Here is a 23,944-nt window from a genome sequence, read left to right on the forward strand (position 1 = left end):
CATGTGTGCATTTTTTTAAATGGCAGGATACATCTGATTCCTACTCATTATTCATCACCAAAACCAGTTTGAAACATTAAGAGTACTGTCATTCATGGCAAATTAAACTAGACATTATAATATTGAGTGATAATCTTTTCTCAAGAATGAAAAAATGAAATTTTAAAAAAGTGACCATATGAATAGATTTTGGCTATTTTTTGGAGTAATACAAAGATCTTGCTTTTTAAAAAATAATGCGTATTTCTCCAAATAATCCATCAAATTTACAGATATCAGTCCTTAAAGTACTGGCAATTTATTTCCGTAACATGGAGAGCAGTCAGTTCTATTCTTAAAACTTACAGTGTAAATTGTTAATAGAGTATTCCTTTAAGCCCATAATTTACCCTGCTTTGGATACAACACTTTAGTCTGCATTATATTTGTATATCATTGATTAATAATGGTTTTCAAAGACATAACTCGTATCTCTTATTTAATGCCTTGACAAACTATTAGCTGGATTTGCTAAATTATGTGTCATTGGATAAAGCCAACAAGACAAAGCTCAGGGCTGTGGGGAATTATAAATTTAACCAACAAAACTCAAGATGTATTTGTTAAAGCATGGGATACATTAAAACATATATGCATTGCTTCCAAGAATTATTTCCCAGCACCTTTTTTCATTCTTCATTTATCTCATTTCCTATAGCTTTCTCCATATTCCACTAAACTGATACTGATGTCTTTCACTATCTTTGTCCAGATTGCAAAATCACATGGAGAAAAAGAAACTGATCATATATGTAGACATCAAGCCCAAAACCTACATTAATAATTAATATTATCAGACCAATTATTGCAGCTCTAACTGGCAGTTTAAGAAGATGGGATACATGTGATATGAAACAATGTATTTTTGAGGAAAAGGAATTAAATGGAGTATAGAAGTTTGTGTTGTATGAAAATGAAAATAACTACTTTGAGAATATAATAATATTTTATGCTTTGTAGTTAGCCACTTATATGGATTTGGATTGATGGATGCTGAAGCTATGGTGGTAGAAGCAGAAAAGTGGACAACAGTCCCTCCACAGCATGTCTGTGTTGAGAACACAGATCGACAAATCAAGTAATATTTATTAAAGATATTGATCAAAATATTTACCCAGACTGTGAATGGTGGCTAAATTTTTTTAACATTAATGTTTTTATAAGCTAGTTGTTAAACAGGATCTTCTTCTTTACTCTTTTGTTGAAAAAAAAGCCTAATGCAAATTATGCTCAATAAGAGTTTGTGCATGCTGTTTGTGCATGCTCCATGCATGCTCAGTCTATGCATATTCAGACAATATAAGGGAGCCTTTGAATTATCTGTGCCCACCTTTCAAGGGGATAATAGGTTCAGGACCTTCAGTAGATTCACCAAGCACCTCTCCAAATAGCTCTCACAGTTATGCACAAAAAGAGAGAGGAAAAAAATACGTATGACCACAATTGAGCCCAAAATTTTCATTGCTAAGCAAGGCAGTTGTCAAGTGAGTTGTGCAAACTTTTTGCATTTTGCAAAACTTTTTTTGCCACAGTTTTTAAGTGAATCACTGAATTTTTTTAAGTGAATCATGCCGTTGTTAAACAAATTTAGCTTTCCCCAATTGACTTTTCTTGTCGTAAGCCAGCTGGGAAGGTTACAAACGGTGATCACATGATCCTGGGTTAGCGCAACAATTGTAAATACATGCCAGTTGCCAAGCAATCAAATTTTGGTCATGTGACCCCGAGGACGCCGCAACAGTTGTAAGCATAAAAATTGCTTTGTAAGCATTGTAAGCATTTTTCATTGCCATTATAACTTCAAATAGACACTAAATGAATGGTTGTAGGTTGAGGACTAGTTGTATTTCAGAGATGTTTTAGATATGATAAATAATTACCATATTCGCTAGATATTTAATTTGGCTTGTATTTTTCAAACAGAACAATACGACCAGATAATATTCGTAATGGACCAGATAATGGCGTTCGTTCAATATACAAAGCTACAGGATGTGCAGACAATGCCAATCACCATGTAATATATCTGGAACATGTGGTGGTACGAATCACTATCACCCATCCTCGGAGAGGTGATCTAGCAATTTATTTAACTTCTCCTTCTGGAACAAGATCTCAGCTATTGGCTAACAGGTACTTAACCTTTACTTTTATGGAAGTTCACTTTCCAAATTGTGTGCACTTAAAAAAATGTAGGAACTTTTTAAAAAGGTAAATTGAGGAACCACTCTGAGAAAATGAACACATCAAGTGGAAATCTCAAATTTTGTCATGAACATTAGCAGAGGCAAGAATAACTGTAGAGTAATCTTCTGCAATAGTTTTTGTCAGATACTGGGAATGATAATTGCAAATTACAGAAGAGTAGAATAAGAACAGTACTTCAAGAAAACAGTTGAAGGAAGAAATAAATCTTAATGCAGGGGTGTCAAACTGCTGGACCGCAGGCCGGTTACATCATATGGAGGCCACGCCCACCCCAGCTCCAGCAATGCAAAAAAAGTCACGATATGTCACGACACGTCACATGACGTGGCGAGTTTGACACACGTGTCTTAATGAATCTTATCACTGTTCTTTCTAAAATATAGTCTGGCCTGTCTGTATGTAATCCTGACATGACTCTGAATTGCATTTGTGATACTTTTTGTCTTGATGCTCACAAAAGGATATTTCATTCTGGAGTATATTCTGGTCATAACAGGACTGAAAAGAATATAATCATACTAGTTGATCCCTGAACATGTTATATCTTGAAAGTATACCTGGAATATAGCCCTATGTATTTAATCTAATTACTATCAGGTATTTAATCTAATTACTATCAGGTTCAAGAATTATGTTAAGCAATTTTGGTTGTTATTAGAAAGATACAGAAGACTTTCTCTTATCTATTTCTTTATTTAAATGCTCTTTAGATTAAAACTGGGCTATTATGTAAGTAGAAAATACTTCCAATTGAGCAAAGTGACTCTCCTCTTTTTTGTTTATTGATTCTTTCCTCCTCCTGAATCCCTCTATGGAAGATGCTATTCTAGAGAGTCCCCAAATAGATACAAGAGTACTTTGGACTGTCCCAAGTTTGGAACTGAATGGTTTGCCAACATATCTCTTTCTAAAGCATCCAGATTGCTTCATTATCAGCAGAATATCAAATGTTCGGTATTTTGAGAACATAATTATGGTTTGACTTAACCTTTACCTGTAGCATTTACAAGCAACAGTTGACTAGAGATAAATTGTTAATTCAATGGATAATGTTGTTTTCATGTTTTATAAAAAATAAATATAAAAAATAGTGTTCTTTGTAGGTATTTGCTAAATTGGTTGTCACTTGCTGGTTCCTTCATATTATTTGTAAAAGTGACGGTTATACTAAATGTTGTGCAACATTGTGATGCCATTATAAAAGAGTGGAGGCTCTGCCATGATGACACCAGTCAATTTCTAGTGACTGCATTTTCTTGGCAGTGCTATGGAAATGAATTAACATTATCTTTTTCCATTTCCCAATCTCACCAGTAAGCCTGAAATTCCCAAGAGCTCACTTCTTTAAATACTATTAAAGCCTGACCTGTCTTAAGCTTGAAATAAACGATATGGTCCTATCTGTTCAGTCTAATACTCTAGAGATATGGTCCAAAACGTCTGACCAGGCATGGTCCAAATCTTCCATAAAATTTCTTATGGCATATCCCTTTAATGTAAGAATTATAGATAGATTCCTCATGCTTTGTGTATCTTCTAAAAGCTTACTATGATGATTTGACTTGTATTTCATGCTCACTAGAACTCATACGAAGAGTAGCTGTACAAAAATATTTAACTCAAGGCTCTGAAAATTTGTCTCCATGATCATTTGTATATTGACTTATCAGTTCAGAAAAAACTGAAACACTTAAACAAAGAGTGTTTCACTTGACCCATATTTACTGCAGTTATTAGACATAGAAGAGGATATGATTCTGATTAATAATTTGGCAATAATAGCTAAGAGTTAAAGTTCACTTTCTTATTTCAAAAATTATGACACAGGTAGGTTAGATATATTAAAATAAAATCATGTCAGACCATCTGAATAATGTCACTTATAGTTCACAAATTTCTAAACTTTTTAAATGTTTGTGCTTTATTATTTTAGATTTAATAACAATAGTTGTATAATTTGATGATTTATATGAGCATTTATCCTCATAAAAGTAGGGTCATAGCTAGTGGTTCCAAAATTCAGCATTAGTTCCAGAAGCCTTATGAAGAATCCCTATATTCTTTCTTTGAAGATATTGGAACCTGACACAAACCCATATAGATTATAATCAATTACACCAAATGCAATTTTTAATGAATATATTTTCATGTTGTATTTATACATACTTCTTCTTTCGGAACCATGACACATACATTGCTGTGGTTTTCTTTAAAAGGTTATTTGACCATTCTATGGAAGGTTTTAAAAACTGGGAGTTCATGACAACTCACTGCTGGGGTGAAAAAGCAACTGGTGACTGGATTTTAGAAATCTACGATACTCCATCTCAACTAAGAAATGTAAAGACTCCAGGTATGAACACATTATTCTGCTGGTTACTTACGTTACCTTTTATATATTTAATATAGTGTAGTTGAGTTGATTTATAAAGATAAAATATTGTTTAGACTCAAAAAGTGAAAAGTCTTTTGCTATATATCAGGGGTGTCAAACTCACAATGTCACGTGATGTGTCGTGACGTATCGTGACTTTTTTGACATTGCCTCAGGGGTGGGCGTGATTTCGCTATGATGCATCTGGCACATGGGCTGGCAGTTTGACACCCCTGCTATATATCAAAGTCTCCCAGCATCAATAGCTAGGGAACCCTGATATTAATCATCAAATGGCTTTTGCAAACTTAGCCATGACATCTGCTGGGAAGATTGGGTGATAATTCCAGCTGTGGAGATGACAGGGGAAGTATTAACCTCCAATTTTGACACCATAAAGTGTTTTTTCAAATGTTGTCTACCACAGAGATTTAACTCACAACACTTCAACTAGAGCAGATGTGTCAAACTAGTGGCCCGTGGGCCAAATGCGTCACGCGCAGGCCACGCCCACCCCGGCTCCACAAAGGCAAAAAACATCATGATAAGTCATATGATGCAATCGAGTTTGACACCTGTGAAATAGAAGATTCTGAGTCCCTTATAAAGCAGCTCCATATTTCTATGCTTCTATGATATAATAATGTTAGATAACTCAGCTGATTAGTTCAGCTGTAGTATAATTGAAATCACTGTGCCCCACCTTCTAGAACAGAGGTGTCAAACTGCAGGCCCACGGGCCAGTTTCATCATTGCCTGCAATGCAAAAAGAGTCACAATACGTCACGATACGTCAGGTGACGTGGCACGTTTGACACCCGTGTTCCAGAACCTTATGGCAAATGCAGGCTTTAGGGTTTTGAAACTCTTTCTCTCAATAGCTCAAAGAAAATGAGAAGAAGAATGATGGTAAGATTTTTTTTGTCAGCCCCTCTCTTCTCTTCAGCATCAGAGGAAGGTAATAAGAAAACCCTGGAGAAGTTTTGATTTTCCATCTCTTCCTTTTGGATGCTGTAGAGAAAAAGACTTTTGATGGCTGCAGGAGCTAAATAAATTTTGATTGGGCTGTAATTTTCACTTCTTGATCTCAGCATTTCACATTAGCAAAAGTGAAGACATCAAATTGTTTCTGAGGATTAGAAAGCAAAAAAAAATGGGGATGTGGGAATTCTCTTAGCCAGTGCTTTTTTTGTAAAAAAAAAAAAAAAAAAAAAAAAGGTGCCGGAACTCACACATGTCATACAACCTGCCTTGCCTATCCTACAAGGTTCCATCCAAAAAAAGGTGCCGGAACTCCGTTCTGGGCGTTCTATGAGAAAAAAAGCCCTGCTCTTAGTAGCCTTATGTATAAGTCAGCATTATCCTGTCAGTTGCTTATAATATACGCTATGCATGCAACCATATGCAGCACAATTCATTTATTCATCTAGAGTATTTATATAGCTTTGTATCTTTAATACAAGTACATGGGCAGCTTACAAACCACAAAATCACCATTGAAAACTCTGTGACAAACCCAGTGGTTTCATGTGATATTAAATAGGAATGGAATGCTTTAAACAATCACAAATTCCTTCTGAAATTGCTATAGGTCCATATTATTTGCCACTAGTATTTTTTAATTTAAAGAGAGATTGGTAGAACAAAAGGTTGTGCATTCAGGATTTGAAATATGTGGGAATGACCTTGGGAAACAAGAGGAAGAGACATAGACTAGACCAGGGGTAGTCAACCTTGGCTCTTTTATGACTCGTGGACTTCAACTCCTAGAATTCCTGAGCCAGCATGTCTGGCTCAGGAATTCTGGGAGTTGAAGTCCACGAGTCATAAAAGAGCCAAGGTTGCCTACCTCTGGACTAGACAATGGTCATGTAAAAGTTATCTCAATCTACAGAAGGAAAAAGGAGAATGTTCTCAAAAGGGGACTTCCCTACTTTTCTAGAAAGTAAAGTAAAGCAAGGGAGAATGGTTTTCAGACTTGCAAGTTTCTGTTATTGCAACCTTACAATAATGACAGTGCCAGTACTCATGGTTTATTCTTGTCCGTACTACCTGTTGTCTGCACTACCTCAAAGGGCTTACAGGATTGTACTGCTACAGCTGTTTTGTGCAGACGTAGGTTGCTGATATTAGTAGGAGTGAATATTTGGTTATCAACTATTTACTGATATTGTGCTATTGGTTGTAATATTGACTGGCTGCACAAGTATTCCTGGTGCTAAAAATATAGATAGAAATTTCTTTTTCTATTGCCCAAAATTACAGAGTAGTCACCAATAATTTTACTTTCTGAATCATCTCATTTGTGCTGCAAATGCTTTCAGTTAAATATTTTCTTTAAATGGTAGGGATCCAATTCACACATATACATTCATCATTTGTTCTGGTAGTGTTTTGCTGTTTGTTGAGCAGTTCATCATTTATAACTTATAACTGAGGAAATATGAAACTTTGCCTGTAGAATAATGTGTTTCAATCATGTGAATTCCCACACAACAATGCAGTGGCATCGTTGCATGAATGACTGTGCCTTTGGTACAATTTTCTCATATTTTATCATCTCTCACTCATTATACTAAAGAAAACTCTACCTGGAAATTATGATTAATAATCATTTGTGAAGGTAGAAAGATTGAGCAAAAGCAGCAATATAATTTAAATGTGTTGCATATTCTCATATACCACATTAAGGCCTGGAGAACCTTTGCTTATCTTGAAAATGCTAAGCAGATTGAATCTACTGTAATAAGTACTTGGATAGGAGATTGCCAGGGCTGAGTAAGCAAAACAAAAAACAAAACCGAAGAATAAAGCAGTAACAAACCATTCCTTATTATTGCCAAGAAAACTATATAAAGTGTCTATATAATCACCAGGAGTTGATATCAACTCAAGGAAACCTTGATCTTTTATATGCCTATCCTTCTTGTTCCATATATAAACAATAAAAATAATTTTAAATAAGCTATTTGAAAAAGTGTGATATTTTGTTAAAATGTTTTATTTATTACAGTATTTCAAAACTCATTTTCCTGCCTTCCTCCTAAATACTAAAATTGCAAATTCATATTGCATCATACAGATGCAAGAAAAGAAAATATAATATTTTGTAGTAATAAGTGTTTTAAGCATGTTCATGCACATTTATAAAACTCTCAGGGTCCCAAAGCAGAACTGGCCCCCAATGGTGAACGAATTGAAGCTCTTTAACCTGTGCAATCAGGTTAGTTATTAAAGTTGGGGAACAAGGAAGGGGTGGTAATGGGAATCTAGCTCGCCTGTGCTTATGGGCCCATAGTAACTGCCTCCCTTGCTTTCATTATATTTACAACAATATTAACCAGTCCATGCAGAATAATGAAACATTATAGCAGGGGTCTTCAAACTTGGCCCTTTTATGACTTGTGGACTTCAGGAATTTTGGGAGTTGAAGTCCACAAGTCATAAAAGGGCCAAGTTTGAAGACCCCTGCATTATAGGCTTAACGTCTAGAAAGATACAGAAAAGATGAAATGAGAGAAAAGAGATAAATAGCAAACATAGCTCTAGTGAATCCTTTGTGGGGAGAGCCAGATGATCCTGCCTCTTCCAGAACAGTTGATCCTGTTGCACTTCCTCACAGGGCAGTTCATCTCAATAGGTTCTATGAAGAGGGAGGAAGAGCTCCCCCCAATTGCAACAGTGAGTAGTAGAGTGTTTCTTCTCTTCTCTTCTTCACTGGGCAGTTCATCCCTCGTGTCCTGAGCCAGATAGTTTCCACAGCAACAGGTAAAGACGACAGTTCTTTGAAATATGCTACCATAAATATTGAAGAGAATACATTTCCTCATGGAATTTCATGTCTTCCCAATATGATTCATCTAGGTAAATTGAAAGAATGGTCCTTAGTACTTTATGGGACGTCCATCCAGCCTTATGCTCCAAGAAATGATTTTTTAAAAGGCGACCGAGTACGCATGAGTGCAATTGAAGACCCTACAGAAGATTATGGAGTAGATGACTATTCAGGTAACTTTAATGCTTATATTTAAAATAATATAACCATTAATACAGCAAGCTTTTTTTTCTTGCTGTTTATCCATTTCCTCAACCAAGCCAGAAAAGCAGTCTCTAGAAACTTTGAATTCTACTCAATATTTTTTCTTATAACTTACGTTCTTGTAGATATTTTGAATATTTGTACTTAATAGCTACTGTGAAGAATATTTTACAAACCACTTTATATTTTCTTCTTTTTCTTCAACTTTCTTGTACTTTGCTTTTTACTTTATCTTCTTTCTATTGGTTTGTGTTAGCTTTTACCTTATTCTTTAAACATTTTAATAAAAATCATATATATAATTCTATTCAGTATTTTCAGTTTTCAGTTTTTTTTAACTTTTAAAATCCAAGTTATCTGTTACGATATGAAGTAATTTCTTTAAGGCAATAAAAATACAAGGATTCTTTGGTCTTTTTTCAAAGGTCCATGCAATGCTGAATGCAGTAAGATTGGATGTGGTGGACCAGGGCCAGACCATTGCAATGACTGTCTACACTATTACTATAAATCTAAAAACAATACACGGTACGAAACAGTTATTACTTCTCGCACAATATGCATGCAATAAGCCAGTCTGAAACTAGTTGGAATTCCTATTTAGAAAGCTTTTTATTAGATCATACCAACATGGCTTCATTTTCAGTGTTATCTCATTTAGCATAGTATAAAACATTTTATATCAGCTGACTATAGGTAGTCCTCGTTTAGCGATCTTAATTGAAACTGGCAACCTGGTTGGGGAAGTGAAGCGGTTGCTAAGTGAATCAGTGACTGCGCTTTGGATTTCTTTGGCTTAACACCTGCAAAGTTGTAAATGTGAGAACGGATCCTAAAATCACTTTTGTGATTTTGCTATACTGTAAAGGGTTGCTAATGTTGGACTGTCCATACAGGGGTTAAATGAATGTTATTGTAGAGGAATTTAGAGCTGACCTTTGGGGAAAGTATGAAAAAGCATTCAGGGAAGAACTTGGACAAGAGATTATATAGTCCAGACATGAGAAAGAAATTCAAAATAACCCCACCTTGATTTTGTTTAAAATAAGATAGAACAGAAAGAAACTTGGAGAAACTTTCAAGAGTGATGTCACCTTTTGAGGTAGGCCCAGTCAAGAAAGAAATATGCAGGGTTTCTAGGAATGCTGCTTTGTTGTTGTAGGGAATAACAGCAGAATTTTGAAAGCCTGTCTAAATAACACATTAACATCGCTATCCGTTATATGAAAATACATGTATTACAATCTTAATGCCATATGTACATGCATACACACATCCTTCATGCTATTCTCATTTCAGATAAGCAGTGTTATGGAGAGCACACAAAGGAAGGAAGAAATAGTAAGCCAAAGAAATTAAAAGCATGAGTTAAGACAGCATTCATTATATATCACCATAGCCCTCTGACTTTACAAATCTGGGCAGAATTCTGCAAATGGCATTCATAGACATACTTAATAAATTCCCTAGAGATTTTGCATTCAGTTTTTCTGCCTTTCCCTTTATGCAAGGAAATCATAATAACATTTTTCCAATTGTCAGACACAGATGTAGTCTTCACCCCCATATTAACACCACATTGTGTAGTGATTCCATAAGAAAATCACATATGTTAACAGTTACACCATCTACACAGCAGCTTTATTTTTTCTTAACATTCTTACTTATTTATTAGTTCATTTTTTATGTTTTTCTTGGACAGTAACATTTATAGCATTTGTTTTACTTCCACATTTCAACATATCACTTTCATTCCCATATAAATCTGTAAAATGTTCCTTCCAGCATTCCCTCTTAGTGTCATGCCAAATCATTTCATCACTTATTTTTAAATCTATTTGCTCAGTTGGAAGCTCCTTATTTACCACTTCCAAAGCATTTTATTGTTATCAAAATTATTCTGCATTTTATTTTTTTCCTTCGATTGTAATCATGCCTTTCTGTTTTTGGCTACATTCTTTGCAATATTTTTTTCTCTCCATATATTTATCTAAATTCTACTTTATGCCACTTAAAAAAAATAACTTGAACATTGGAATACAGAATGGGAAAGAGTTCAACAAGATTAGAAATACACACTTCAAACTTTGTCATGGAGGAGGTGCTTTTTGAATTGATTTGCTCCAATGATACATTTGCTAAAAGATTTGCATCTTAATTTTCTTAAATCATGCTAACCTAAAATGCAATTTTTTAAATCTTAAATATTGTGTATTTAGAGTTATATCCCTCTGTCCAGTTAAGATTGGAAGTGAATTGAGGTATTTTGTTTAGATAAAAAGAAGTGTTTGATTTATATTTGTATCTGACTCTAGTATCGGAAAACAATTGTTCTGCTTTTGTTATCCAAACAAAATTATTTGTTATCTGATTAATTCTGTCCAGCTCAATACCATATCTGTGTCTCTTATTATTTTTTTACAATAAAGAATCTGTGTTCCCAACTGTCCACCTGGTCACTATAGTGCAGACAAGAAACGTTGTAAAAAGTGCTCACCCAACTGTGAAACTTGTTTTGGAAGTCATAGTGATCAATGTAATACCTGTAAACCTGGTTACTTTATCAATGAAGAGACTAGAAGTTGTATTACCACCTGCCCAGAGGGCTTTTACCTGGATAACAGTAAGATTTGTTTTACATTATTCAATTGTTACAATATTCAAGGAATTATAAAATTAAATGCTTACATGCAGTACATTCAATATAGTGCTGTTCATTTCAGTTTGAACTCTGTAAAATTTTAATCAGAAATTTAGAATTATATATCAAACAACTCAAATCTGTTAAAAAAAAAAACCCATTTAAAACCACTAAAATAAAGCATAATAAAAATCAATTTGTTGCTTTGTGGATAGCCAGTTGATTGACTGGACAGCCTTGAAAATCAAATAAATAAATACATAAGCAAACAGATAAACTGTTATTCAAAGTTTGATGAAACAAAGAAGACTATACGGTTTTGAAATATTATGTCAAACGGGATAAGAACGCTCTCTATAGCAGATTGTTCTATATTTATGGGTAAGCAAGAAATAAACTTATCTCTTAACCAGAACACAGATGATTTTGCTTGTTGTGACATAGTAGAAAAATGGGATTTTAATTTCTAAGTAGTTTAGATAGTCTTTATGTAATAGTATTACAAGTTTCTGAAATGGAGACAAGGAGAAGTATGATATGGTATGGACATTTAGGTATGGTATGGCAAGGTTAAACAGTTCATTGAAGGTGCCAGCAGTGGACATATGTAAAAACAAGGCCAACAGCATATTAGGAATAGTAAGAAATTATTTCGAAAGTATAGATGGCAATACTGTACTAAAATACCCATATCTAAATCAATGGTGCAACTGCATCTGGAATATTGTGTGGAGTTCTGATTGACATACCTCAAAAAAAGATTTAGAGGAGCTAGAGAAGGTTCAGAAAGCAACTAATATGACCAAGTAGCTTCCTCAACGTTGCAATATTTGTGGCTTTTTAGAGCAGAAAGGAAGCAAATGAATGGGAACCTGATTGAGGAGTATAGCATTAGGCACATTGTGCATAAAATGGAAAAAGAGAAGTAGTTTCCCCTTCCCCAAACACTAGAAACAAAGATCATCCTATGAAATTCAATCGTGGAAGAATCAGGACAAAAGATTATTTTTTTTTACCCAACATGCAATTTTACTTTGGAATTTGTTGCTATGAGCTATGGTGCCATCTACAAGCTTGGCTGGCTTAAAAAAATAAAGTTGGGCCGATTATTGGAAATAATGGGGATCAATAGCTGTTAGCCTAGATAGCAGGCTGACTACCTCTGAAGGCCATCTGCTAGAAGGCTTCCAGGCTACCTTATCCAATTGGTTGGCCATAGTGAGAACAAATTGCTGAACTAGATGCTCCAGGAGTGCAATACTGCTGGACACTGTTTATGCCTGCAACATTCGAGTAATCTGATTCTAAGGATGATATACAAATTCAAACTGAAAAAAATCATTAGAAAAAAAATCATTTTGTCCACTTTACCACACAGTAATCACTAGGGAACAGTATATATCTATATGTGTGTATATATACAGGTAGTCCAAAATGTAGTTCCATAATTGAGCCCAAAATTTATATGGCTAAGTGAGAAATTTGTTAAGTGAGTTTTGGCCCCTTTTTACATCTTTTTTTGCCACATTTGTTAAGTGAACCACTGCAATTGTTAAATTAGTAACATGGTTGTTAAGTGAATCTGGTTTTCCCATTGATTTGCTTGTCAGTAGGTTGCAAAAGGTGATCGCATGACCCCTGAACATTGCAACCATCATAAATGTGAGTCAGTTGTCAAGCATCCGAATGTAAATCATGTGACCATAGGGATGCTGCAATGGTCATAAGTAAAATGGTCATAAGTCACTTTTTTCAGTGTCGTAGTAACTTCAAAAGGTCATTAAGCAAACTTTTGTAAGTCAAGGACTAACTATAATATATACATATTCATATGATGTATATATCCTATTTTTAAAAAAAAATGAGTATCTGACATTACTAAGCAGGTGTCATGGTTCCGAAAGATGACACTCTTCAAAGAACTTTGAGGCATTGTTTACCTTAAAGAATCTTTAATCGAGCAGCATAGGTTCGGCAGGTACATAGTTGAAGCCAAAATCTGACTTCCACTCCCTTCAGCACATAGATCAAAGCACAATTCCCTCCTACAACTAACAGTCATAAATCACATTCTCCAATTAGTTTGAAATGCTGGCTTTCCACCCAGTTCTTATTCCGTCATGCTTTATCAGCTCTTATTTCAATATTGTATGTCTAACTAACTCCCATCACATTACTCCCCCTCCCCCAATATCATCTAATTCTAAGAGTACAGTATAAGAAAGAAAGAGGCTGCATCTTCATCTGTTGTCAAAGCAAGAACATCCAATTTTAGCAGCGTTGACAGCAGGTTTACTATAAGTAAATGAAACAAAGCAGGAATTATTGAACGATATTTTTCCAGATGTAATGACATTTTGGAAATATATTTATAATTACAAATTACAAATAATTTGGAAAAAAATGGTATGTAAATATTTAATTTAAATATTTAATATTATTTAAGTGTTAATTTAATGTACTTTTGAATATGATTAATCTTAATTTTCTTCTGCATTGAATTTCTTTTTAGATAAGATTGTATGCCGTAAATGCAGTGAAAATTGTAGGTCATGCACTGAATTTCATACATGCACAGAATGCAGACATGGTCTAAGGTAAGGAAATGTTTGACTTTAATTAACATGATAGTGAAAGAAGTTTCTAATTTTCCAGAAAAAAAATTATTTCACATTGTATTTAACTTTTAAGTGAAGTTATTTACAAATATTTTTGCAAATGCATGTATTATCCTGATTAATCATGGATTAATGTAGAACATAAAACCAAAGCACTGTATTCTCATTCTGCAATATGTCTAATATTTAAGAATTATCATACAGAAAAAATCAATAATTTGTTTTTGTAATTGTTTCTATAATTTATTTAAATCCACAGTTAAAATATATCTTTGTTGGTTTTTAATGGCCCAAAAGCTTCTGAGTTTTTCAGATTCATAATCAGGCTAAATGATACAAAATGGTTCGAAGATAAAATAGGAAAGATTTCTTTAAAAGGCTAAAATTTGTAATTATAGAGTTTGCAACTTATAATAGTATTCATTTTTCATAGATATTATAATCTGAATGAATTAACTATTGCTAGATGTTGTAAGCTGTCAGGTACCAGAAGCAATACTGAAACAACTTTTTTAAAAAATTGAAAAGACACATACAATTCCACTCCATCTGAAGAATTATGTTACTCCTTCAACCCTTTTCTGGTACATATATACTTGCTTGTACTGATAAAGAAAATAGACTGAAGTTCAATACATCAGTTATAAACACACCTTAATCAATGAGTCTTTAATAAATGACATAAATGGCACTCATTATAATTCATAAAAGTATTTTCTCTTCCTCTTAGATTTATTAGCTGAAATTACCTAAATCTCCTTATGTTTTTTGTAGTTTACAAGGAACAAGATGTGTTATACGCTGTGAAGCAGGCAAATATTATAATGGCAGAGACTGTGAGCCATGCCATCATACCTGTGCTTCTTGTGAAGGTATTTCTAATATTATTTTTGTTAATTAAATAATTTATGCCTACCTTGCAACAAAATAGAATAAGTACTAAGCTTTGTAGAAAGACACAATGCTATCATAAATATGAAATGCAGATTGTCATTAGGCCATGCTCAGATAGTACCCATTGATCACAGTATGAACAGCTTCCCTCTTTCTTTGCTGGATTAATAGAACTATTATCAACATTAACAAGAAAAACAAATCTGAAACAAACCAATAGTAGTTCTAGCAAATCAGTGAGACTATGAGGACGGATTAGCCACTATAATTGGTTGAGCTTGAATATCTTTTTAACATTCTTGTTTACATGGAACAATACCACTTTTCATCCCTCCAAATTAGTAATCACTCTACTAAATTATATAGGGAATATTTACTATCTATGATTTATTGAGGATACAGCACTTTTTTATCATTTTTGTTCTGTTGGCTTTTGAGGCCCAGGAGCAGATGCTTGCGTCAATTGTACAGAAGAATATTTTATGGAGAATGGAAGGTGTGTGGTAACTTGTGGCACTGGCTACTATTTGGATCACTCATCAGAAAATGGATATAAAACTTGCAAAAGGTAAATGGTTATTATGAGCTATGTTACATTTTAAATCAGATGCAAATTTTCCCCCATTTTATATGTGAACCATAAAGGTGACTCAGCAGTTAAGATACTGGGTTTGTCAGCTGGAAAGCCAGCAGCCCAGGTTTGACACTCAAGTACCATGCAACGGTGTGAGCTCCCGTCTCGCACCAGCTTCTGCCAACTAAGCAGTTAGAAAGCATGCAAATGCAAGTAGATAAATAGGTACCATTTTGGTGGGATGTTACAGCGCTCTGTAATGTCATGCTGGCCATATGACCATGGAAATGTCTTTGGACAGCGCTGGCTCAGTGGCTTTGAAATGGAGATGAGCACTGCCCCCTATAGTCAGCAACGACTAGCAGAGTAAAATCCGCAGGGGACTCCTATATGTGAACCATAACTAAGTAAGAAACAAACTGCCCTGCTGAAAAGGAATTCTTTTTTCTAAAAATAATTCCTATTACTCAACTTTTTAATTATCCAAACTTGTACCAAGCACTAATAACGATTTCCTAGTATACTGTATTAATGAAGCTTCTGGGTATCCAGAAACCTTTGAAATATTTCTAGGATATCTTTAAGGGCACAAATCCTCCCAAGCCAAGGTTAAGATGGTGGCAGAGAGTTAGGCATAATTTTTGTGAGGTGGGAAAATGTGATTGTGCTCTGTGGTGAAATTTTACAATGACCAACAGTCTTACCATATACAATTAGTCATTCACAGGTAAGAATTCTTCCCCATCAGTCTCATTTTTTTTTCATCCAGAAACCATGGGTTGAGAGTCAGGAGGCATCATGGAATTGGTTGTCTAGCTAAAAAGGGAAAAAAATGGAGTAATTTCTGTAAATGCCTTCTAGTCCCAAAACAGACATGTAAAAGGGAAATTGATTAACTGAAATTTCTGAGCAACCAGGTTATTTGACATGGCCACCAGATTATAGTTAACTTTGTGGAAATGCTGGAGGCATATACAGTTTTCTTTGTGTATGATGAGACTTCAAGATCTCAGAGGCATAAAACAAGAGCAAAAACAGGGTGGTTTATGTGATTCCAATTATCATCTTTGCTATGTTATTTTCTGTGTTAACATCCCCATTATAGAATCTTGTGTTAATTCAAATAAGAATTAAATCAAGCTGTATTTGATGATAAGACAAATAATCAACATGGATCCTAGGTATAACTTGCTGGATTTTTTTTTCATTAAGATGTGATGTCAGCTGCTTTGGGTGCAGTGGCCCAGGAGAAAGAAACTGTACAAGTTGTCCAAATGGCTACATCTTAGACACAGGTCTCTGTGTAGTTGGTCTTGTCTGTAAAGATGGTGAGTGCTTTTTTCCAAATATTTTTTTTTATTTTTTCCTCTGTTTAATATTGTTTGGATTTTAAAAAATAATCTCAGGAAAGCTTAACTCCTGTATTGTTTTTACTCCTAATAGGAAAATACAGGCTATCCTTCCACCTCATCATTCTCATCTTTTATCAATGAACTAAAAGAACTAGTCTATTTTCATATATTTGCTTAAAAGCTTCTGAAAAGAAATGGAATGTACAAACAGTATTAAGAGATCTAACATTGCATAAATGAAAGAATAAAAATAGATCTTTAAAAAAACTGCACAAAGAAGCCCCCCCAAAAAAGAGAATAAATCAGCTGCTGAAATTGTCCCCCAAATGTGAAATACTGGGACATTTTAATGTTGCAAATTCAAAATATAAAAAAATTGCAATAGTGGCAAATATCTGTGCATAGGTATAGGATGAGGGTGAAGGTTCGTTCTTCGAGCTTGTGGGTTGGTTTCCAAACGTTTCGTTACCAGGCTAGGTAACATCTTCAGCAGAGTTTAGGAGTAACGAAACGTTCAGAAACCAACGAACCTTCATGCTCATATAAAATAATTGTTATTTATTGTGGGAGATGCACTTCTGCTACAGTGTGTGAGTATATGTATCAACTCCCTGAAAAAAATTAGTATCCTCAACCAGAAACAATTGGGTTCCTTTCAAGCCTTTCACAGTATAGTGGATTCCTCATTCTCAAAGGTCAGCTATCTTAATCCTCCAGATGTGTTAGAAAGATTCAAGTATATGACTCAACAATATTTGGAGACTCCAACTTGTCCAGTGCTCCCCAACCTTTACGGCTTGGCGGCCTGACTGGGGTGGGGGGGAAAGGGGAACGGCCGTGCAAGTGATGGAAACATACGTGCATGCACACCTCCACTCGTGCAAGAAAGAAGAGAAGCCTTTGGGGCACATTTTTGCACTCCTTCAGGCTTCTCCACACCAAAAGACCTGAAGCAGTGCGAGATTGCTCCTCCGAAGCCTTTTGTCCGTTTGCAAGAGCTTTTGGCGCGGAGAAGAGAAGCCTTTGGGGGTGGGGTCTCCTGCTCCTTCAGACTCAACAAGGCTGCCTGACACTCCAAAAGCAGATTGGATGTCCTGCACAGGGAGCCTCGGTGACTCAGCAAAACTGAACAGGGCACACTCATCCCACTCAGCCTCTGTTCTCACCGCTCCACTTTTGGAGCATTGGAAGCAGGCGGCTTGGCAGCCCGGCTGGGGGAGGAGAGGGGAACTGGGCCACACAAGTGGTGAGCCGGTACACACATGCGTGTTCACAGCTCCACTCAAGAAGAGAGAAGAGAAGTGCAAGTAGAGCTGCGCTCGCACACCAGTCCGCCTCTCACATGGCCCGGTTCTGAATAGGCCACGGCCCGGTAGTAGGCCATGGCCCAGGGTTTGGGGACCCCTGAAGTGGACTAATTATGGGGTCAGGTATGACCAGTACATCTATGTACTGGAGAACATAGCAGAAAACAGAAGCAGGCTTGGGAATAAGTATTAGGATTTTTCTACGCAGATTTCACCAACTGTTTATGAAAAAATAATTTAACAAGGCAAAAGCCACATTGCTATTCCTAGAAAGTGATCATCATTGTAAATGATCTGTGTAAATGTTGTAACTTTTTTAAAATTTATTATCATTTTTCTTTCCAATCCAAAGGAATCTTTGAAGAAATTATATTGTCTATCTATCTGAAAATAGAAAAGAATGTGGCCAAATTTGGACTTGGGAGAGAAGTTGACTAAATAAATAAATGTTTGAAAATGTGCCAGATCTAGCCAAGGGGGAAAAACCCAGAAATTTTTTTTTTACCAACTTAAGTTTCTTGATTTTTTTTTTCCTTCCGGTTAGGTGATCAGAGCAAAATGGCTGTTAAGAAAATGGGCAAAAATTTTTTACAAGCCATGGCCTCTGTGTTTTCTCTCTCTTATAAAGATAGGCTGAGATAGTGGAACAAGCAATAACCTCTAGTTGTTTTCATTAGTATCCAGAGTGAGTCAGCTGCAATAAAGATACACAGTGGTGTAGCAGACCATAGTGCATCTTGTTAAATCCTTTTGTTGAATGGAAAGAAATTCATACAGGCTAATCAGCAAACAGTGCAAGTTTACTAAAAGAATTTTAGTTTTGCGTTGTTCAAATACCTGCAAGCACCTCGGGGTAAGCATCAAGTAGATTAAAGAAACACTACGTTCATGCTAAACAGTACAACATCTCAGCTTGTTTTAATGATGTGCAAATTTTTGCATTGACCCTTTCATTTCAGATAAGTTTGTCTCTCATCTGCAGTTACAACTGCTCCTATGCTCAGTTTTTCATATTACCTACCATTGTATGCGACCGGCTTTTCTCCTTGCTCCTTTCATTGTAGCTGAATAATTTTTGACAACTTACTGATCAACTGTGTGATCTGTTGTGTTTTTTTAACCTCTGTTCCTGTTCTGATTGTTTTATATCCTGTCCAGGTACTCTCTTCATGATTTGTATCCAACAATTTCCTCCAAACTGAAATACTCTATTCTAAGATGTCTAACTCATATTCTGGCTATTGCTTCTCATGACATTCTCAGAATAATTTTAAGCTATATTTGGGGGTGAAGAGAGGAGTTTCCTGATACTTAAGGGAACCTATGACTTGGAAATCAAATTATTTAAATCCCAGTAAACCCTAAATTGAAACCCTTTAGAAGACCTCAAATGCCCAAACACAATTTATCCATAAACTTTAAGTTTCTATACATGGATAAAATCCCTTTTTCCGTTTATGAAACTAATATGCATAAAATACATGAAATATGCTTCTATAAAAGACATTTGGATTTAATGGATATCTACTTTCATTTCCCACTGGTCTGTTAAATCAAGGGTTTACTGTACAACTACAAGATTTTTTTTATGATCACAGTAAAATATGCAGAACTCTGAATTTACAGAGAATTAATGTATGCATTGTGCTAGGCCCCTGCTTGTGATCCCTTTTAGTTTAGTTTTTAGTTAAGTAGCATTTAAAATGTTGCAAGATTCTAAACAACATAGTGCTTTCAATCTCAATGACAATATACGTAAATGCTATCAAGAGCATCTTTATGTTCAATGAGCTTCACAGCATTTGCCACTAACAATGAATTTCAGAAAACAAAACTTCAGTGAGCAATATTTTTCATGAACACAGTAGTTTCAAGAGTGATTTTATTTTTTTTCCATTCTCATTATTTCATAGTTCTCTTTAAAAAAAAAAAGCATGTATAAAATAACATGCTTTTACACACAGTAAAATTGCTAAACCAACAAGTATTGCAATATCCCTTTAACTGACTGACTGGAAAAAGTGCTTAGCAGCTTGGATTGTGATAAACAGGACAGCAGATTTATCTAAATGTGGGATTGGACGTAAAATCAGATTGAAAACTCCTGTTCTTCACAACGACAGGATAATATTCAGTTTGCCCTTTGAATCATCCCAACTGCAGCCTCCAATCGCTCTATAATAGAACTGGGGGTGGGCTCAGGGGTTAAAAGGAGCTGCTAGGCTAGAAAAAAATCTATTTCCACTGGCAAATGCTCTTCCATTGGCAACTACTTATCTCTGGATTTTCCCCGAAGTGAATGATCAAACAGTACTGTCCACCCAACTTATTTATTACCTTTTCTCTTAAATTGTAGGAAAATTATGCATTACACCCTGAATCAGACTTAAGATTTTTCTCCATAAAGTAACAAGTGAATAAGTTAAAAAGAAATGGTTGAGATGCACATAATAAATCATGCTTTGCAATTGCACAAGTGAGCAAGAGAATCTTCACTTTAAGCATTTTGGGGAGCACAAACAAAAAAAATCACAATACTATTCTATTAAATTCGGTATGATTTAAATTCATGTATATATTCTTGTGTGTTTCTGTTTAATATTCTTTTTTTAATTCATAATACTCAATAAGGTATTTCCGACTGCATTTTTCACTGTTTTCTAATCCTTCTTTTTCTGATCTCTTTTTTTCTTCTTACATAAATGGATACAAATCACTCCTTGCTACAACACAATGTATTTTCCTGAACGCTGTTGTGACTGAAATTCCTTTTGATGGAAACCCAATTTTCTATTTGCTACCTGCTCCTGATCGATCTCTTCTATCAAATTTGCCTGTCTGACCAATTAAATCTCCCTCTACTTGACACCATGCTGTTCAAAACTCAACCTCCTTCCACTCTCTATGACCTCCCGAAGCAACGGAAGAATCTTGGGCAGAAGGTGGCTTCTGTATGCTAGTGAAAAAGAATAATCTTTGCCAGCGGAAAGTACTTCAGCAACTTTGCTGCAGAACATGTACACTAAAAGGCTGATTTGGCTTCTCTCCAGGCATTCTTGTTCCTGTAGACTTATAGATTAATCCATATTATTAAAAATGGGGAAACTCTCCCAAACCACCTTTTTTTCCCCTCTTTCTCTTTCTCCCCTTTGGGGAGGCAGTGAACTGTATATTGGAACTTCAAATACAAAACTACAACGAGCCTACCTTTCATTACTGGGTGTTCAGAAAAAAAAAACATCTGGGATCACAGTGTCAGTAGGGTGTGACCAAAGCATTTGATGCCAAATTAAAGTCATTCGACTTCCTATCAATTTAAGGACATGCCTGGATATATATTTTTTTTGACAAAAATCTGCTTTCCTTTTTTTTTCTGCTTGTTTCCCATGAAGATGTGTAGAGTGCGCCAACAATACAGCACAAGTTTACAATGGATTAAAACAAAACAAAAAATATACTTGCATTAGTCTTTTTTTTTTCCTAATGTAATAAGAATGAGATGAACTCTAATAAGACACTCTGAAAAGAAATAACATCTTTTGTTGCAAACTCATGCTTTGCTTGCATTATAGTGGTGTCTGCATTTTTTTTTTTAGTCAGATCGTATGTTGGGTAGCGTTTGCTTGGATTCATTTTTTCACAGTTAAATTCTCCAACAACTTTTCAGAATTCTGGCCAGATCAACCAGTATGTTTTGAAAGATATGTTTCTAAGTTTTAGGGTGTTATTCTGGTATGAATAAACTCTGAAAGATGCAAGTTACCCCCCCCCCTTTTAAGTATAGTTTGTATGCTTGAATCCACCAATATCCATAAGCTAGACTGTGCACTTGTAAAACTTTGATACCAATATATTTATTTGGCTATGGGCCATGACTTCAGATCAGGCAAGTTAAATATAAAAATTAAATGAAATAATTTTAATAAATAATATCTAATTTAAGTGAACCAAATAGTCTATCAGGAATCAAAAAACAGTAAGTAGCGATCAAATATCAGTCCATATAATATATATCGAGAAATATGAGTAGACCAAATTAATGAGTAGACCAATCTCAAAACTATTTTCAGCAAAAATATATATCAGTTTTTAAAAAAGAACTTTCCAAAAATCTGTTGATATTTCTCTTTACATATTTACTTTTATGTACATTTATGTTTATCATTTATATTCCTTTAGCTAACATCAGATCCTTCCATTGATACTTTCTGAAACTCAATTTTTTCCTACCAAATATTTCATACATTTATTAAACTGTGATGCATACATGGATATGCCAAATATTCCACCAAATAGTATCATGTTTAGTAAAATAAGGTCTATAAACAGAGCTTGTGGGATTTTTTTGCATAAAAGTGAATAAAATGAGCACATCCATTATCACATATCCATGTATGGATTTCAATATCCCTTCAGAAAGTAAGTATAAATAAACTCATGTGTGGGTTATGTTATATGTAGTATGCGCGATACATTCATAATATATTGCTTTCTGAATAGAGTAATTCTCTGGATTTCAGCAATTCTGAAAAATGAATAGATATGATATTCAGATTACAATGGTACTATTATAAACATTTGTGTGATTGATACCTTTAACTGGAATTAATATACTAAACCAAATTTTACTCTTAATGTGCATGCATTATCAGTATTCTATCAAGAGTGAAATAATTTGTTATTATTGTGCAATAATAGAAAACTTAAAGTACTAAGCCTAAAGCTTTTTTGCTACCATATAATATGTAGAGAAAATCCCAAAAATAAGTTTCAAATTTCATAGTATATTTTCTATATTATATTTTAACACTAAAAATAGTATTAAAATATAATTTGTGCATTCTTTTAATTAATATTCAAAACATTCACGTATCAGAAAATTTAAGATAATTCTGCAATTTTTTATTGTTTTCACTGTATATAGCACAGATCTAAATGAAATAAAAATTATTTATCCTGAAAAAATAGGGCTTTCTGAACATTACAAATTATATAGAAATGAACCTCTTTTCTATATAAATAAATATGCACAAAAATCATCTAGCTCATCACCAAATTATTTAGAAAATAAATTTCTTTTAAGGTTAAAATGAATAATTATCACCTTGGAAACTCATTTCATTTAAAATCCTCAGTATTTATTATTCTAACTTGAAACATTTAACAGACCAGCAAAAAGATAAATGTGTTTTGATACTACCATTCATAGTCTCAAGAGTATTTTTTAGGATTTGTACAAAAGCCAGCCAGCTATCTTTTTTTTAATTTATATTCTAGAAAAAGGTAGATGTAGGAAAAATTCTAGTGTGCATAACATAGTTACAAAGTACAGAATCCTATGCTATTTTAACAAAATTTCACATGGAGAAAAAAAACTTTTCTCAAATATACTGAAGACCAACACAACCTGAGAGAGGAATTTGTCTAAAGTAAATTCTAGACAATATTTTAAAACAAATTTTTACCATCTCTCTTATTCTAAAACTTAAACTAAGATCTTAAAGAGATGGACTCAATAAGGAGAAAAAAAGAGAAGTTCAAAGAAATTAGCTGGAGTGAAAAACAGAATCCATGAGAAGATAAAGCTCCTGCATAGTAATATCCTGTAGCTGAGGTGGAATATTTTTGACTTGGAAATGGTTGGTAAAAATGGGGAAAAGTCAGGTATGCTTCCCTGGTCTAGTTGCATATGAATTTCTTAGAAATTAATAGCATTTCAATTAATCACACACTGTCTATTCTTTTTCAAAAGTAATTAAATTTGATGTAACTTTATGTAAGTTGGGCGGTGGCTTATATTCTGAGAAGAGATAGTAAGTGTGATATGGTTAGTGCCACGCATGCCCAATTTGCAAAAATTCTCATAACTATCTATTCTGGTTGTATTATTACTGTCTG

General features: G+C 34.4%; 1 protein-coding gene across 1 annotated transcript in view; it reads left to right on the forward strand.

Moving 5' to 3' along the window:
• Positions 1–21,482, forward strand: part of PCSK5 (proprotein convertase subtilisin/kexin type 5) — a 140,264-nt gene extending 118,782 nt beyond the window's left edge. Inside the window, exons 11-21 of the mRNA XM_015814469.1 lie at positions 1,000–1,117; positions 1,963–2,172; positions 4,464–4,600; positions 8,486–8,629; positions 9,086–9,188; positions 11,090–11,283; positions 13,814–13,898; positions 14,694–14,791; positions 15,252–15,381; positions 16,600–16,715; positions 20,965–21,482. Of these exons, the coding sequence (XP_015669955.1) occupies positions 1,000–1,117; positions 1,963–2,172; positions 4,464–4,600; positions 8,486–8,629; positions 9,086–9,188; positions 11,090–11,283; positions 13,814–13,898; positions 14,694–14,791; positions 15,252–15,381; positions 16,600–16,715; positions 20,965–21,080 (1,451 nt within the window). The 3' untranslated portion in view covers positions 21,081–21,482. The remainder of the gene's footprint in view (positions 1–999; positions 1,118–1,962; positions 2,173–4,463; positions 4,601–8,485; positions 8,630–9,085; positions 9,189–11,089; positions 11,284–13,813; positions 13,899–14,693; positions 14,792–15,251; positions 15,382–16,599; positions 16,716–20,964) is intronic.
• Positions 21,483–23,944: the final 2,462 nt, after the last annotated feature.

The sequence above is a fragment of the Protobothrops mucrosquamatus genome, unplaced genomic scaffold (assembly GCF_001527695.2).
Source record: "Protobothrops mucrosquamatus isolate PMUCROS unplaced genomic scaffold, P.Mucros_1.0 scaffold254, whole genome shotgun sequence".
NCBI lineage: Eukaryota > Metazoa > Chordata > Lepidosauria > Squamata > Viperidae > Protobothrops > Protobothrops mucrosquamatus.